Source organism: Myotis brandtii, unplaced genomic scaffold, assembly GCF_000412655.1.
Source record: "Myotis brandtii unplaced genomic scaffold, ASM41265v1 scaffold270, whole genome shotgun sequence".
In the NCBI taxonomy this organism is placed as follows: domain Eukaryota; kingdom Metazoa; phylum Chordata; class Mammalia; order Chiroptera; family Vespertilionidae; genus Myotis; species Myotis brandtii.
Window position 1 is genome coordinate 24664 of NW_005360273.1, and position 18726 is coordinate 43389.

Consider the following 18726-nt stretch of genomic DNA (forward strand, 5'->3'; position numbering starts at 1 on the left):
GCCTGGGTTTGAATTCTAGCTCCGCTGCCTCCCTTCCTGGGAGACCTGACACGATATTTTACCTACTGAGACTCTGTCTTCTCGGTTGAAAAGTGGGGACACTTCCTGTTGAGATTTCAAGGAGCCAATACAAACCCGTCTTTCACTTCAGAGTTCTGAACGAGACTGTGAGAACGATGGCAATTTGAATTATTAGCTTAACATGGAGGGACCTGGAGAGTATGATGCTAAGTGAAATAAGCCAACCAGAGAAAGACAAGTATTACATTATCTCATTCATATGTGGAATCTAATGAACAAAATACAGTGGGGCCTTGACTTACGAGTGTCCCAACTAACGAGTTTTTTGAGATACCAGCTGTCTCTCGGCCGATTTTTTGCATTGAGTTGACAGAGTAATTTGAGTTAACGAGCTCCTTAACGAGCTCGGTCTCGGAACGAATTAAACTCGTAAGTCAAGGCCCCACTGTAAACTGATGAACAAAATAGATCCAGAGACATAAAGCACTGAACAGACTATGGAACCTCAGAGGGAAGGTGGGGGAGGGTGGAAGGGTGGGAAGAGATAAAAGAACTTGTATGCATATATCCATAACCCATGGACACAGACAATAGGGAGGTAAAAGCCTGGAGTGGGCGGTGGGGGCAGGCTAGAAGGGGTGAGTGAGGGGGAAAAGGGGGTCATATGTAAGACTTTCAACAGTAAAGATTTAATTAAAAAAAAAGAATTATTAGCTTAATTACTGTGAAGGCAGCTGGAGTTATGGCTTAAATCTGAGGACAAATGGTTTTACTAATCGCCCTGTCCTAAGTCAGTGGAAATGTCAGGAGTGGGAATACAGCCTCCCTCAAATTTTTAGGAAACACATCTGGGGAGAGAATGAGTCCCGAGCATTAATGATAGCCCACACCTTTCCTGGGCTACATTTGGTGCCTGTAGTTTAATCTGCAAGATGAGATTAGGCTGTGGCTGGTTTCCTTCCTTAAGCACCAGGGAGAAGACGTCCAGAGAGCAATGGCGACTTTTAAAAGAGGCTGTCACATATCATATGCGAGTCAGGAAGAGAGTTATTTTAACTACTTGGAAAAGTTTATAAGATTCCTGAAACCTGTGTGCTTCCACCCCTCTTTGCTACTTTTATTGCCATCTGTCTACTCTCCTATAATGATTAGCCAAAAGCTCTTAAAATGGAAAGGATCTGTGTGCATATTTTGGGTGGCAACAAAGAAAACAGCAGTGAGGTGACTGTTTCTGCCAAGTGGGTGAGGATCCCAGAAGTGCACAGTGGGCTGTAGCATCCTGCAGGCCGTGTCTCGGGAGTGTGTGGAAAGAGGGGAAAAAAAATTATGGAGTGGCAGAGTGGACCTGGGGGTAGGGAGCTTACAGGGAGTGAATCCAGGACAGAGAAATTACCCTGCGTCCTTACTTAGCAAGAGACCCATGGATAGGTTTCCTGAATGTAGCCAGATTAAAATTAATACTTCTAACAGCCAAGACATTTTTTGAATGTTTTCTAATTTAAAACAAATCCAATAGCTCTTTTTAGCAACTTATCTGCAGATAATTTAATTTGGGTAAAGATTCTTGGATCAAGTGAACTGAATAAGGTGGAAATTAATTCATCAGTCTCAGCTGTCAGAAAGTGGCCAGGATTTGGGAGTTGTTTGACAATACTCCATATACATTAGTTTTTCCTAGATCTTTTGACTGCTGGTATTTCATCTTAAGAGTGGCAATTAAGAATGGGAAAACATTGCCCCCTCCAGTCCCCTCGACCGTGGCTTAGAATCCGCTGAAACTTGTGGGGTAAACATTTTGCCCAAATATAAACCTTTTAGAGATTAAGCTAATTTACTCTTTTCAAACTGTGACATCCTGTTTATAAGAAGGAAGATTTTATAAAAAGTCATCTTGAGCTTGATCTGACTCCTCATATCAACATTTTGGTGAATTTAAGTGTTAAATGAGTCACAACTATTTGGATGAAGATTTTCTGGTTTTGAAAGAGAAAGTACTCGGAAAAAATGTCATTTTGGTTTTATTGAAATGGAAACATTTGAAAAATAGAATTCGCTAGTGAGCCTATCATGTGACAAGTTTCCACACACATTTCTTAAGTCACTTTTGTGAATCCGTAGAGCTGCATCCCCCAGGGCCAAGTCTTAACCATGGTGAGATGCATTTAGCCTCCATAATCCTTTCCAGAAAAGATGTTTTTTAAAAAAACACTGCACAAGGAAAAAAATTTTCACAACATTTTGAAGGAACATTATTTACTTTGAAATGTATTCTTAAATGAAGTTAACATTATTTGCCTGATAGAAAAATGGTCTCCTTTTACTCTGACCCTTTAATAGTTGAAAATGTCATTGCAGGCAATTCAAAGTTTAATTTAGATAAAGGAATGTTACAGTCAAAATTTTATACTTGATTTAAAAAAAATCCTTACTCAAGGATATGTTTCCATTGACTTTTAGAGAGAGAAGAAGGGAGAGGGAGAGAGAGAGAAACATCGATGTGAGAGAAACATTGATTGGTTGCCTCCTGCATGTACCCCAACCAGGGGTCGGAACTACAACCTGGGTATGTGCCCTGACCAGGAATCGAACCCAAGACCCTTTGGTGCATGGGTCAATGCTCCAACCAATGGAGCCACACCAGCCAGGGCATTATATTAGTTTTTTAATGAATAGTGCAGTGATGGCGAACCTTTTGAGTTCGGCTTGTCAGCATTTTGAAAAACCCTAACTTAACTCTGGTGCCGTGTCACATATAGAAATTTTTTGATATTCGCAACCATAGTAAAACAAAGACTTATATTTTTGATATTTATTTTATATATTTAAATGCCATTTAACAAAGAAAAATCAACCAAAAAAATGAGTTCGTGTGTCACCTCTGACACGCGTGTCATAGGTTCGCCATCACTGGAATAGTGGCTACTTATTAGCTGTTTTATGATTGGATGGGCCCCTGTTTAAACATCCCAGTCTCTCTGCTATTGATCCTGTAAATTTAAGGATCCTATTGGGTATCTACACCTGTTTGTACTTCAAGCACATCAAGCCCATCATGTCCCAGTTTAGGTTGCTTCTCTCTTCTTTGTCACTCTTCCTTCCACCGTGTTTCCTGTTCAGTTGCTGGCACATCTCCCACGTGAGGGCCTCTGGTCATTCTAGAGCCTTCCTTTTACTTATCACACCAACTAACTGGTTGTTAATGCCTGATGATTCTGTCTCCAAAATGCCTCTTTTTCCATTCCAGCCTCAACTCAGGCACAGTAATTTCTTAGCTCCTTTAGAACAAAACTTTCTAACGGGCTTCCCTGTCAGCCCTTCCTTTCTGCCACTAGATCTTTCTGTGCATATAGTGAAACATGAATATAGGACTTACCTGTCTGTCCACTTTTACCTACTCCCCATTGGTGTCAGGAGCCAGTTCTTGCAACCTGACACAACTTCCTTTTTCTAGATTCTTCTCTTCTACCCATCTACTCCCTGGCACTCATCCATATATATATATAGATTTAGCTGCTACTAAATATCTTTTGAATATACCACACATTTCCACCTAAATATTTCTCTGTTTTGATCCTCATCACATAAGACTCATTTTCTGTCTACTCGCCTTCCTCCTTCCAGAAGTAAAAATCCTTTCTTCTGTGTCCTCTCTTAGCACAATTTTATTCTTTCGCTGTCACTGGATATATCCCATTATGGTTAATTGTCTATGTGAGGCTTTCTCGGGCTAAATTACGAATTTCTTAAGAGAGAGCTTTCTTTCCATCTCTTGTGAAAAAAAAAGTCACTGTTCAGTGTTTGGGATTTAATATGCGTCCCATTAAAATGTGCTGAAGGAGGGATGTGTTGAAATGTATTCACATTCTCATAGGTGCAGTTATTGTACCAAATGGATGGAGAAGTAAAGATTAGAATGAAGCAAAAGAGCTCCTTTGTCATTTTTTTTTTTTCTTGAGAGCTAGAGATTTAAATTTATGGCAAACATGGGAATTCCAAAAAGTCAGAGAACAGAGAATGACAGCATTACCTGCAAATTACTGTTTAAATGAGACCTACTAAGGCATTGTCTCTGCCATTTGTTATCAATCTATTGGATTGATGATTTTAAAATAAGAACCACTCTCTGTCCAGGTTATCATTGAATTGATTGGGTAGCATGTATTGACTGGTTAGTATGAATTGGTTGGTAATAAGGTAATTTTACTCAATTAAATGTATACCAAAGAATTAACATATATCATCTCTATCTTCTCCTTGTTAAAACTGAGGTGGAAAGAGACCTTGGAGTAAAGTGCTAGACTTAATTATAAGACACATTGTAATAAATAAAAAAAGAAACAAGGAACAAGAAAATATTATGATCTGGAGAATTAATGAAATTTAAACTGGTGGTTGAAAAAATAGATAAGGATTGCATGAGGGAAAGGAGGAATTTCATGTGAAGGAAATAACATGGGTCAATTGACAAGAAAATTGCTGATTTGCAAGCCATATTTTAGCAAATGTCTATATTGTTACCACTTATGAATGTAAAGTTATTTTGTTCTCCTTTGTTTTCGTTCTCACAGGTGGATCCGATATTGAATACCTAGACTTCTATAAGCCTGTCGTGTGGTTTTGGATCCTCGTAGGACTTGCTTACTTTGCTGCTGTCCTGAGCATGATTGGAGACTGGCTCCGCGTGATTTCGAAAAAGACAAAGGAAGAGGTAAGAATTAAGAAGTTTTCAAAAACACTTCTATTTAGCTAATTTAATAAACGGTAACAATTTTTTTACATTTATATTTTAAAGCAGTATTTAAACATTATTCAATTTTTAAACATTTATGTTTGGTATGAGTTTGTTTTACACAGCTATCATGTGAGTTACAATTCATTCACTTACCAAATACTAAACACTCCTATGTTCCTGATGCTATCTAGGTGCTTAGGGTAATTTGTGCTAAAAAGGATGTAATTAAAGTGTTTTTTTCATTAGTTCTTTAGTTTGTTTGATTTTTTTCTCTCAAGGTATGTATAATAGAAAATTATAAAAGTATAATAGAAAATATTTTTGTCAAGGTATCAGTAGCATGAAAAAGTGAATGTACTGTGGAATATTGAATTTAGCATTTTTTTTCTCTCAAAGTATGTATAATAGAAAATTATAAGAGAAAAGTATAATAGAAAATATTTTTGTCAAGGTATCAGTAGCATGAAAAAGTGAATGTACTGTGGAATATTGAATTTAGTCAAGTATTTCCTTTTTTATGTCTACATAAATGTGTGGTAGTCCAGATGTATACAAACACATATATGCCCCAAAGTTGTATGTGTTATGGCCAATTTCCTTATATACTAATTTTAGCTGCTCAAAAACATACACTTTTACATATTTTGAACAATTGTATATATAGAAGTGAATATCAGAATTTTGACTCATGACATTTTAGAAATTTTAAAATTTAAATCTGATTTTGAAATTACAGAGCTCTGAAATTAAATTTTGATTTAATATTTTTAGGTCCAGAAGTCCTGTTAGTTTGAATGTGATAGAATAGTATGAATTTTGTGTTTTTTTGTTCTGGTTGTTAGCCAATTTTACTAATTTTTTTCAGAGAACAAGTCTATAAAATATGCACCCATTGTTTTTCTTTATCCCCTTCAATTCATTATCTGCTGTTCATAAGCCAAGAGACATCAGTGTCAAAATCTTTGATTGATACAAGCAATGATCTTTAAACACACACCCAAAAGAAATAGAATAAAATAGGATATGATAGAATTAATTCATCTCTACAGACAAAACAATTTTATTTAGAAATCCTCAAGTCATATGATTTCTTATAAATACTGAAGGTACCCATGGTGATTAGAAAAAGTATAAGTTATCCAGTAGTTCCCTTCATGGATACTATATTTCTCAGCTGGGCATTCACGTGTTCAGTCTGTATGCATTCATCTATATCTTAGTTGCACCATAAAACCAGTCTTTTTATTAGGAACAAATCAGCAAGACAATATTTGCTTGAGGTTCTACTTTAAATCATGTGAAAAGTTCTACGTACAGTGGTCAGCAAACTGTGGCTCGCGAGCCACATGCGGCTCTTTAACCCCTTGAGTGTGGCTCTTCCTAAGCCTTAGGGGTACCCTAATTAAGTTAATAACAATGTAACTACCTATATAGTTTAAGTTTAAAAAAATTGGCTCTCAAAAGAAATTTCAATCGTTGTACTGTTGATATTTGGCTCTGTTGACTAATGAGTTTGCTGACCACTGGTATAGGACATCAACTTATTTGGCTTAGCCTTAGACAAGCTCATTCTGTGTGTGTGTGTGTGTGTGTGTGTGTGTGTGTGTGAGAGAGAGAGAGAGAGAGAGAGAGAATGAATTGTGACTATTTTCACTATAATGTATTTTCAATGTACTTTGAAGGATCTTGAGATGCTAAGGAAAAAAAGAAATTGTAAATAGGAACTATTTTAGATGACGTAGCCAAAAGGAGAACTTCTCAAACATCTAGCCATAAACTGGCTTTCTTTCAAATGGTTTCTTAGAAACACGCACATGCCTTTATTTTTTAAATAAAATAGAACTGTACAAAATATATCTCTTACAGTTAAGAAAAAGTAAGTTTGTGAAATATATCTTATACACATATTATAAACATTCTACATATATACAAACATACATTTCTACATATTATATACATATGTACATATGTACATACTAATAATATTGTGGATCACAGTTTGAAAGCCACTAAGGCACATATAGAACAGGGCTAAATTTTGTCTGCATCACATTGCCCTATTTAATTAAACATTCAGGAATATTTGATTAATGTTTTAAAAGCTGTCTGTTAAAAACCAGTGCTTTGGGGATAGGACTGATGGTGCAGAGCTTCTTCAGAGTAATGAGATAGCCATCTGGACTAGTGCTCCAGCTGCCATTGCAAAACACCGCAGACTGGGTGGCTTAACTGTCAGAAACGGGTTTTCTCACAATTCGGGAGGCTGGAGGTGCCAGCAGGTTTGGTGTCTGGGAGGTCTCTCTCCTCAGCTTGCAGATGGTGCCTTCTTGCTGTGTCCTCATGCGGCCTTTCCTCTGTGCACATGCGTGGGGAGAGAGTGCATGGGTGGCTTTCTTCTTCTTATAAGGACACCAGGACTGTTGGATTGGAGCTCCACACTATGACCTCATTTAACCTTAACCACGTCCTTTAAGGCCTTATCTCCAAATACAGTCCCATTGGAGCTTTGGGCTTCAACATCTGAATTTGTGGAGAATGCAATTCAGGCCATAATAGCATTCTTTGAAATAAACTTAAATTTCTACATAAATTGGTTTATTTCACATGAAAAACAAGTTTGTATGCATACTTATGAATGATCTTCATGATTCGCAACCAAAAGTGTGAGATGTATCATTGTGTTTTCATGCTGTTAAACACTGAAAAGTAGTATTTTTTTTCCTTTTGGCGTCTACCTCGCCTTGTGAGTAACATCCTTTCTGGTGGCTGCATCTGTAGGAAGTTCATGGGAGTGAAGGCCATGAACAAGTTCATGTGAATACTCTGGAGCTGCAGCTGCACCAGACAGTTGAGCCAGTTGAAATGGGACTGTCAATTCAAGCAGATGTGTGTTTTCTAATGTAAAATGGTGTTTAGGGAAGTGACAAAATCAGGCCACAAATTTAACAGAAAATGTAAAGAAAGGGAGGGAATGACAATTTATAATTTATCTATAAGTCATCAGGACCAAAGTTTTATAAATGAAATACTACTAGAATTTCTACAACTCTTGAAATAAGATTATTAGATCATTTTCATTTTGAAATAACTCACTAAAGGGCATAATTAAATAAAAACCAACTAAATGCATCCTAGTTGTCATCTTTACATAGATGAACCATGCCACATGACCGTTCGGTCTGTATTTCTTACCTTCTAACCTAAATCGTTCCAGATACCCCAATTTTTAAATACTCCCTACATGTTTAGAAGCAACAAGGTTATTTCTAGTTTTTAATTTTGATGAATGAAAATGCCAAATCATTTTGATAACTTGGAATCCTCCCTATTAAAAAATGTAACTAGTAGAAAACATAAGAAAATACAAAGTAATATATTCTAGTAGCATTAAATCTCCAGTTGAAAATGCTAAGACACATGCTTTCCTTGAATGAAAAGATTTTGACAAATAATAAATTCCAATCTTACATAATTTAAAAAAAACCCCCACAAATAATCTTGTAACATAATCTGGTTAGGTTATAGTTTAAAAACAAATATGATATATTGCTTAAGTATAAACATAGCACCAATCCTATGTGCTCTTATTTCTGTTTTTATATTAAAATATATTGTTTCCAATGAAGACTAATTTTAATGAAAATATTATGTTTAGAAATAAGGAGAAATAGCTTCTGATGAACATGCTGAAATAAAACATGTTGGTGTGGCTAACCCGTCTGACATAGTTGGAGAGGAGATAATCAGTTGGAACGATACTGCAAGGCTTTAGAAGTGTCACATATAATTACAATTGATGTGCATTCCTCAAGGAAAATAGTAATGACCTCAATATTTTTTTCCATGGAGACAAACGACTTTCTGTAAAGTGTTTGTTTCATTATTTTTAAATCTCTCATGGAAAGTAGGCCCATGTGTAACAATAAGAATTGATATGACTACCTTTTTCTAAAACCATGTGCCCTATTTTGAGGAACTGATGTTTCCATTTAGAAAATATAGATTATTTAGGTATTCTGGATAATACAGTGATACTAATATCTGACGCAGGAGAAATAAAAATAAGACGTGGTCACAAAATTCAGAAGGCAAATTCCTAAGCAAGCAGGGAATAGGCATCTTTATTATGCATATAGTTCATTTTGCTACCATTTACATTACTCACGTGGGAACATTTGAAACAATACTATTCTGAAAACCCTAGGGAGTCATGGAAGGACTTTAAGTGAGAGAATGAATGACCTTGTCAACAGTGAGGAAGATGGCTTAGAAACAAAGCGGGATGCAGGAAATCAGCTGGGAGATGATTGCATGGAATAAAGATCTGTTGCCTGATCACACGGGCACAGAGATGAAAGTAGGGATTTCAAAGTATTTGGGGGCCAGAAGGAATAGGGTTTGGTGATTCATTAGCTATGGGCAGTAAGAGAAAGGGAGGCACAGCCGGCATGACTCGGTGGTTGAGCGTCACCCTATGAACCAGGAGGTCAGGTTCAATTCCAGGTCAGGGTATATGCCTGGGTTGCAGTTTGGCGCGTGCAGGAGGCAGCTGACCAATGATTCTCTCTCATTATTGATGTTTCTATCTCTCTCTCCCTCTCCCTTCCTTTCTAAAATCAATAAAAAAAGAGAGAGAGAAAGAGAGGATGGCATTTATGATTCTAGCTTTGGCTGGTATTAAACACAGAAAATGATAGATTTTGGACATGTTTTGATTGATGGATGGATGGACATCTAGGTGGCTAATTCGGGTGTAGATGATTGGATATGCATGCCTGGAATGTCAGAAGGATGGGAGCTGGAGAAATAGATTGGGGGCATGGGGTGATCATGACATACATGACAATGGAAGTTGTGAGTACAGATGAAGTCACCTAATGAAGATTTGTACAGTAAGTCCACAAAAGAGCTACCTTTGGAACTTGGAGTAACACCTTCATTTAAGAGGGTGAATGTAGAGACTATAAAGGACTGTTACAGCAAAACATTGTCTAATAAATTGATTCACAGTAGGGGTCTGTTGGAAGGTCAAAGGAGTTGAGGTCTTGAAGAAAAGACAGTTAAACTAATGGATCCAAATGGCTAAAGACTGTGGGGAAGAAATGGAATCCAAGAAAAGGCTGACACAATAACACAAAATAGAGAAATAAAGTAATTGGAATTTTTAGTGAGGTTATGCTCCAGGGATGTCACTTCTGTAAATGTTGTCCCCTGCAGTTGTGCAGTGGAGGGGGTACAGCCTAAGATACTTCTCTGGGCAGGTGCATCAAGCACAGTCCAAAGAGCAGCATTTATGGTGTATTTTCTGGAAGCGGGATCCTTTGCAGCACAAAATGTAGAAAGCTGTGAATAGTGCTCCCTGGAGTTGAGCAAGGCAGCAGCCCTGACCCAGGGTACTGTTAGGCACAAATACATGGTACATATGGATGTTGTGGGGCGGAGGTGGAGGGGTGAGCTGTGGAATGAGTGTCAAAGCAGCAGGAAAGGGGAAAGCCTGGAGGCTTGGAGGCCAGTTAGGAGATTATTTAAGGTCTAATTCATCCCTAAATCACCCAATTATTCATTCATTAAAAAGATACAGACTAAGGACTCTGTCATGAGTGCTGTGTTAGGTTCTGGGAGTAAGTCTTCACCTGTGGTAGTTTGGGGCTGATCTCTGTATCAGAAGGGTTACATGGTGATTCCTTTTCGTATGGATCTTTATAATGTTTGCTTTTCTTTTCCTTTAGAGATGGAAAACGGAGTTTTGAATATAAAGGCACTTAGTCTTTGATTAGTTCTTAAAATAGCTGGCTTTTACTTATTTCCCCCTCCTCCCTTTTTTTCTTTAATCTTCAGAGAGCACATCAGGCTTTGTAGTTGTTGCTTTGATTTCTAACATATTTGGGGGATGGAGAATTATTCTTTAGTTCCATTTTTTCCTTAGTATTTATTCTCTTGTTGAGATAGTAATTATGAATGATTATTTGGAGTTGGACTATGGGCACAATATACAATGATCATTAGACTTCACAGGTTTATATTTTAATGCATGTAACTCTTTTTTTTGTACAGTAGGTAAGAATAAAATAGAGGCAAGCCATATCACTATGGGCTATTCAAAATAAGGCATATATAAAGGGCCTCTGTTTTCTTTTGTCTTTTTGAAACACCTCAAGTTTATTAATTTATTAGTAGTGTATATTTGATTCTTAGCCAAAATGTGAAGTTGGAGGGTTGCGCTCTCATACTGGAAAATCAACTACATAATATGTTACAGTATGTGCAAATGTGTACATTGAAGAACTTTGCAAAAGTTTAATCAAAACCTGCTTTCAGTTTATTAAATAATTTCTCAAGAATACTCTTGTGGGAGGTACAGCAACCCCATGACCAAGTCATAGATCTCTTCAGAATTGATTCTTATAAAGGCAGTTTTGATTACATTGATCCAAGTTATGCGGGGATGGCAGGATGGGTAAAGGCAAAGTTTTATTTTTTAAAGTCTCCCCAAATGCTGTTTCACTTGGTTTATGAGGGCTTGGGAGTACCCAAGAATTATCTTCCAAAGAATTTCTGCCGTACGAGTAGTGTTCCTGAAAGTTTGAAAAGTTGTGAGGAATGGGTCTCTCGTTATCTGTCCATGATTGGAGAATTGCTTTCTCTGATAAAATCTTCCCATCTCCTGGTAAATGGGAAGATGTGGTGAGGGGGCGGGGGGTGTCATTTGTATGTTGCAGTGAAATGCGTCAAGTGCAGTTTTGTCCTGTCTTTCCCAAGCTCTTCCGTGAGTCCTACAGGGGCACAGGCTTTCTTGACCACAGTTGGGGTTTTCAGTTTTCTCAGTAGTTCAACCTGTACTTGAGTCACCAGATGTAAATTGGACATTTCTCTCTCCAGCTCCCAGTATACATTTTGCATATCATCACTTGAAATGCTTAGTTTCTGGAGATCTCTGCTCTGCAGATCGCCTTCCTGACCCCTTTGTTTGGCTTTTTATAGCTCTATTCTGAGACTGACATTCTTTCTTCATCAGTTCTAGTTCTTGTTCCAAGCCATGGATCTTCAGGTCACAACCCAACTTTTCCACCACCCCCGTTTGATGAAGGTGGATTTAAATGCCTCATCACCTGCTGAGTTTCCACCGCTGTTCTTAGCTGGAGGAGTTCTACCTCCTTAGACAGCAGCTGTTCATTCAGTACTTTCCAAGATTCAGAGTTGTCTTTGTTCATTTTATCCAATTTGCTCTTTAAATGATCTCTGTCGATGCAAACCTCTCGATATGCATGATAGGCCTTATTTACTGGGACTTGCTCCCGTCCCACAGAACTTGTTTCTTCATCTAATAGAGCGCCTGTAAGCTTTTCTTCCAAAAACCTTACTCTTTACTTTAGGAGAGTTCTCTCTCAATTCTTGAGTCGTTTTCTGATGTCTTCATGTGCAGTGATAGGGGCAAAAATGTGAGGCAACAGACTCATCTCAGTGTGTTGAGAGGGAGTCGCTGTGTCTCTCCGGTGGGCTTTTTCGTGGTTTAGAATGCGGACGTCACCTTCCACCAGCGTATCCATGACAGCCCAGGTCAGGCTACGCAGGGCCCCGAAGTCCATTCCCCAGCACGGGCTTCCGGTTTCCTGGACGACACTGCTGCTTGCATTGCGAAGGCCCGTGCGCGTCGGGTACACCGCGGAGGGGTTCCCATTGCTTTGGCCTCGGCTGCGCCAGGACCGGCCAGTTGGCTGGGCCCGGAGGATCGGAAGGAGCCGTAAACCAGGCCGAGGGGCCAAGGCTTCGCGGGAGGAGGCTCAGACCTGCCTGCCCTGGGCCCCTCAGCCCCCGCGCGGGCCGCCCCAGAGCAGGGAAAGGTGGCCGAGGGGAGCTGGAGGCGAGCAGCACCGGCGGGAAGGGGGCTGCCGCCACCCGCGAGCTCAGCGCCCAGGAAGGGCCTCTGTTTTCTATCCCTCTGTGCTGGGGGGAACAGGTCAGAGGAGTCAGACTTTTGTTCACCCAGTGGTCTGTGTTGGGTTGTTGCTAGTCAGGCCAAAGAGAAAGCTCCTTCCCTTTCCAGTCCCAAACTCAGCAAGTTGTTACTTATTTGGTAAATAGGCAATAGGAAAGGAGAATAAAAATAAAAGAAATAATAGAATCCGTATATTATGCTGTAAGGCCACAGTAACTCTCACACATGAGTGCATGTCTAATGTCCAAGTGAATTTTATGAACCGTCATTCTGTAGATCCAAGATCCCAGGTTACGTCTCTGTATAGTCTCAGTATTATGTTGTGGACTATGAACCATTGAGGGTCAAATGTTAGGAAAGTCAAAATACACGCCAAAAATAGGATTTGAGAGCGGTAAAACAGAAATACGTTTCTTCTAGAATAGACTTTATTTCTTTCAAAATATTAAGTGAGATAATGATGTAAAGTCCACAGCGGTCAAGTAATAATTTCCAATAAGGAAATGGAAGCATGGGGAGGTAGTAAGGTGATTTGCTTAGTTCACTCAGCTGGTAGGTGGTAAGTGGTAGGATCAGTAATCATCCTAGAAGGCTTGACCCCTCCGCCCAGCCTTCCAGACTTTTTGCTATGCTGCCTTCCAAAGGCTGAAGGAGTTGGTCATGTTGTTGTTATTGTCATTCTTTTCTTCTTATTTTTATTTTATACATAAGTAATATCAACATATTAGAAGTACTCCAGTCTAACCCATCTGTTACTATGTAGCTACAAAGAAGAGCTTTATGAATAGTTTGATCATGAATTGTGTTACCATATGACCAGTGAATCTTGAAACCTAAAGTTTTAATATTCTTTCAAATGAATAGAGATGATTTTTATGATTTCTGAATAAACGCCTGGGCTTTGGAGGCCATTGAGATAGAATTCTATCTTAACTATTTACTAGTTCTATAAACTTCATTAAAACGCCTAATTTTTCTGAGTCTCATTTTCTTAAAAATTAGATTGAACCTCCTTTATGAGACTGCTTGGAGATTCAGTGGGTAGAGAGTGGGATGTGCTAAATGCTTGTTCTTTTCTTCATGGGTTTTGGAAGAAATTAGTATCAAATATTGTCACAATTCACCTAATCCTGTAAAGTTCTAAGATTATCATCTTTATATCATCATACTAGAGGCCCGGTGCATGAAATTCATGCACGGGTAGGGTCCCTAGGCTGGCCGGTGATCAGGGCTGATCTGTGGGGCAATCAGGGCCCCCCCCCCCCCGCTGGCACCTGCCTTGGCGAGCCTGGCGCTACCCACTTGCCAGCCCCGTCCTCTGCCTCCCTTGGCGGGGCAATCGGGGGGGGCCCCCCGCTGGTACCCACCTTGGCTGCCCTGTGGGCTGGGGGCAGCTCCTGCGTTGAGCATCTGCCCCCTGGTGGTCAATGCACATCAGAGCGACCTGTCGTTCCATCGGTCATTCCGCCGGTCAGCCGATTTGCATATTAGGCTTTTATTATATGGGATATTGTTCTTCATGAGCATCAAATGCTGTGAGTGCCTACATGTCTGAAAATCTTATCCGGTTGAAATAAGTAAATGCAAACAAGAAAACATTAGGGCATGTTATTGCTGGAAGTTCATCACAAACCCAGAGAGTCCAGAATGGCCTAGGAAAAGAAGTAGGTATAGGAATTTTTAATATGTTGGATGTTCTGTGAACTTAAAAACTAGTTTCTACCTGAAATGTTTCTTAAATCTACCCATTGTGATTACCTAAGTCTTTTCCTGAATTAGAGCCACAGATTTCCTGGTGTCTGATTGTGACTGAGGTAGAATCCATTTGTATTTTCATTTTATGAAGCCAAGAAAGAATATTTCAGTTAGTACTTTAAAAAATAAACATATGTGGGAAGATTCCTTTCTTTCTTATCTTTTAGATTTTAGGTTGAATTCTCACTATTTATAAATTATGTCTTCTTTTTGCTTCAAGTATTTCACAGAATGCAATATTTGGTAATGGCAAGAGTCATTTTTTCGATTCATTTGTTCATAATAGGAAAGTAAGTTAATAGTTTTTGCCTCAAAGCACTTTATATAAGTAATTTCATTTTCTTTAGCTAGAGAGCACATTATAGGGAGTTAATACATCAAGATATAATGTTATGTTTCTCTTTTGACTGTTTTGAGACTGCCATCTGTTCTGAGAATTTGTGTTTGAAAAAGCAGCCACTATGAACTTTGCTTTTAAAATTGTTTTTGGACTCTCTGCAGCAAGCCAGAGTATTGTGCTTGCCTATATTCTGAGCTAAAATCAATCACATTGTACAAAAAAAAAAAAATAAAGCCTATGTTTGATGAGAACACAAGCAAGTGTTAAATAAATAAATAAAGCCTATGTTTGATGAGAACACAAGCAAGTGTATTTACAAAGATGGGTCAACAAAATGAATTTGTTTTTAGTTCCTCTTCATAGATGGCTCTTTCTAAAAGAGTATTAGTTTGTTTGTGGTTAGTTGGAGCTGAGAGTAGGAGGGAAATATTGACATTTAATCAGGAATTATTGGATCATCTTTTATAACAAAGTATGGGGATTTCATTAGTGTTCAGTGGATGGCACCCTATTTGTAGTAAGGAAATTTAGTTCTTCCTGCTTCAAACTGATTTGAACCAAAGAACAGCTTCCTATTAATAATATGTGTGTATGTATATGCATGTACACACACACACACAAACACACACAGATATACAAAATCTCTTCTCATCAAGACAGAGAACCCTTGTTCTTCCTCATGAACTATTTCCATTTCTCTCTTTTTCCAGACTTGTTAGCATTGCATTTCCTCTTTCTCTTGTGGTTGGTGCACCATATGAATAGTTCTGGCCAATGACTTGTGGGCGGAACTGACATGAGAAAATGGGAAGAAGATTGAACTGCGCCTTGAGCCCCTCAAGAGCTTCCTTGCTTCTGGCACAATGACCATAGGAGATCAGGGTGCTGTGTCAGCCTGGGTCTCCCAGTAACCGCAATGAGCGGTAGCCTTGCTGCATGCATGGGTAGTTAGCTGGAGTGAGAAATTAAGCTTTGTTTGAAACCACGAAGATTAAGGGGCTGTCTGTTCTAGATTATAATCTCTCCTGTCCTCACATAATTCAGTAAACTGCATAAACATTGTTGCTGTAGTTTAAGGAAAGAATTAACATCGCTGTCATCATCATCATCATCATCATCTGGGAGATTTAAACTTTATGCACTGTGCTCATATTTGCTGAATTTAATTTCCAAATCTCTGATAGATTTAGCTATATTATTTGCAGATATAGGAGTCTTAAAAATGTATACACATAAAGACAGTGCTATTAAAATACATTTCATTTATAAAATTGAGCTATCAGCTGTTAAAGTGTGTATACATTTTTTGGGACACCCTGTATATTATTTGAAATAATATTTGCATTTATCTTAAGAATTGCTAGTGGTTTTATATAAATAGAAACATCAGGTAAGAGTTGAAGTAAAATAGAGCAACCTGCTTTTTTAAAAAATATATATTTTTTATTGATTTCAGAGAGAAAGGAAAGAGGAGAGAAAGGTAGAAACACCAATGATGAGAGAGCCACACCAGCTGGGCTCTTATTTTAAATAAGCAGATTCAATTTTACAAAAAAGCTCCCCCAATTTCATAAGCATTATAGCTATGGAATTATTAGAAATGATAGTTATTGTTACATAGTAATAGGCTAAAGCTGAATCTCATAAAACAGTACTTCCTTAACATAAACAGAGGAAGTGTTGGAAACGTGTTTTGAAGTTGCCTCTAGAATCCCTACCTTCACAAATAAGCTGTAGGCTCTCCTGATTACAAGTTTTATAATTTGAAAGCCCATAACTCAAAAGTGTTGTTTCAAAAATTCTTAAGAAACGAGAAAGTTCTAGAATTTAATATTCGAAAAATGTCCTATGTTTAACTTAATTCTCCTGCTGTCTATTTGTGAGTCTTTGCAAGCATCCCTCATTTAACATTTCCAATGGAGCCAGAAACAACTTTAGATGTACATGGCTCATCATTGCCTCTTTGAACCTGTTTACTATTAAAAATGCATCCCATTTGTCTATCCACATTTGGCATCGATGAATAGTATGAGGTTCTCGTATTTTCTAGAGCTCTCGGGTAGCTGGGTATATGTGTGGCTTGTCCCCTATTGGACAGTCTAGCATTTTGAGGAGATTTTTAAACTAGAGAAAAATGAATTGGTTAATTGACTGTTTTTATCTCTTTTCGTGGAATTTTCTACCTTCCATCATTCAAAATGTACAAGCAACCAACTTTTACTTCTGAAGGAAAAGAAGATAAGGAGGCTAGTGGGGGGAACTTGGGAATAGTTAAAGCCTTTGAGAGCTTTGTGATGAGCCCTGAAGATGTTATAATCAAACTGAGGCAAAAGTTCCATCTCACTCCCCAGTGTGAGCACTGGTTTAATGTGAGCGATAATGAAGCTGGGTTTGCAGTCAATATCAAAAATAATAAGTAACTCTGGAAAGATGCCTGGAGAGGGATTTGAATTTGTCATTGCTTCTCCCCGCCTTCTCACCTTCCTTGAATATTCCTTACCACTTTAGTACTCGGTGTAATACAGGCTTCATAAAATAACCAGACCAAGGTATAATAGAAACCCACTATAATACAGCTGTCTATTAAATGGATACAGACAGAAGTAGGTTAAATTGTGCTCTGAAGCATAAAGTGATATGATAAAGGCTGTATGTGAAAGTCAGCCTGCCCGAGGAGATGAGCGTGGAAGGGAAGGGGTTCCATTTCGCTGTCTCTCTTTATTATTTGTATCATCTGAGAAGATGCTCTGGACAGCTCCCATGCCGAAGGCGAGGGCTGGACACGTGTTTGCTGTCATGCTGCCTTGCCACAGTGTCAGAAGCATTTGCTGAAGGAATATTAAAATATAGTTCTTTGACTTTCCTCTCACAATGGACGCCTCCTATGTCTTATCCTTTCACTTAGAGGAGTTGTTTTTCCCTGTAAGCCATCAGTTGGACACAGCTGGGGAGACAGGTTCAGGGCGTGTCTGATCCCCTTGTAGGACACCAGGCTGAGAGCTAGCCTGCCTTGCTGTCACTTTCTTGGTATTTCCACCGTTCCTTCTTTTATTTCCTGTCTTGTCTTCCTGTTTCTTAGGCAGCCTCATTAGAGTTTGGGCAACTTCATGGAAATTCAATGGCATGAGTGTAAGACAGAGCAAGTCCTGTTTCTGTAGAACTAATGGGCAGTGCTCTCCTGCGTCTGGCAGAGGTGGCCCTGAGCACTTGCTGTGTGTGCAGTGAACACATTGCATTCTTGAACCCTCTCTGCTTCTTTGACTTGTTGAATCAAGTGGGGGGATTTTTGGTTTCGCATTGTTTTCCAATTATGCTTTTATTCTTTTTTAAATAATTTATATTCTTTATTATTTAAAGTATTACATATGTCTCCTTTTTTCCCTATTGACCTCTCCCGGGCCACTCCCATCTCCCAGCACATGCCCTCACACCCCTACTGTCTGTGTCCACTGGTTATGCTTATATGCATGCATATAAGTTCTTTGCTTTATCTCTTAACCGCACCCCCCCCTTCTCTCTGAGGTTGGACGGTCTGTTCAATGCTTCTATGTCTCTAGGTCTATTTTTGTTCATCAGTTTATATTGTTCATAATATTCCACAAATGAGTGAGATCATGTGAAATCTTTTTCAGACTGGCTTATTTCACTTAGCATAATGCTCTCCAGGTCCATCCATGCTGTTGCGAATTGTAAGAATTTTTTCTTTACAGCATTGTAGTATTCCATTGTATAGGTATATCAGTTTCTTAAATCCAGTCATCTGCTGATGGGCACTTAGGCTGTTTCCAAATCTTAACTATTGTAAATTGTGCTACTATGAACATAGGGGTGCATATATCCTTTTGATTGGTGTTTCTGATTTCTTGGGATATAGTCCTAGAAGTGGGATGACTGGGTCAAATGGGAGTTCCATTTTTAATTTTTTGAGGAAACACCATACTG

The 18726-nt window shown here is 38.6% G+C and overlaps 1 protein-coding gene and 1 pseudogene across 1 annotated transcript in view; one reads left to right on the plus strand and one right to left on the minus strand.

Moving 5' to 3' along the window:
• The window catches only part of LOC102263619 (potassium channel subfamily K member 2), a 46239-nt gene that overhangs the window by 13849 nt on the left and 13664 nt on the right, over positions 1–18726 (plus strand). Inside the window, exon 4 of the mRNA XM_005868508.2 lies at positions 4590–4729. Coding sequence (XP_005868570.1) covers positions 4590–4729 — 140 coding nt within the window. The remainder of the gene's footprint in view (positions 1–4589; positions 4730–18726) is intronic.
• Positions 9350–13068, minus strand: LOC106726481 (annotated as a pseudogene).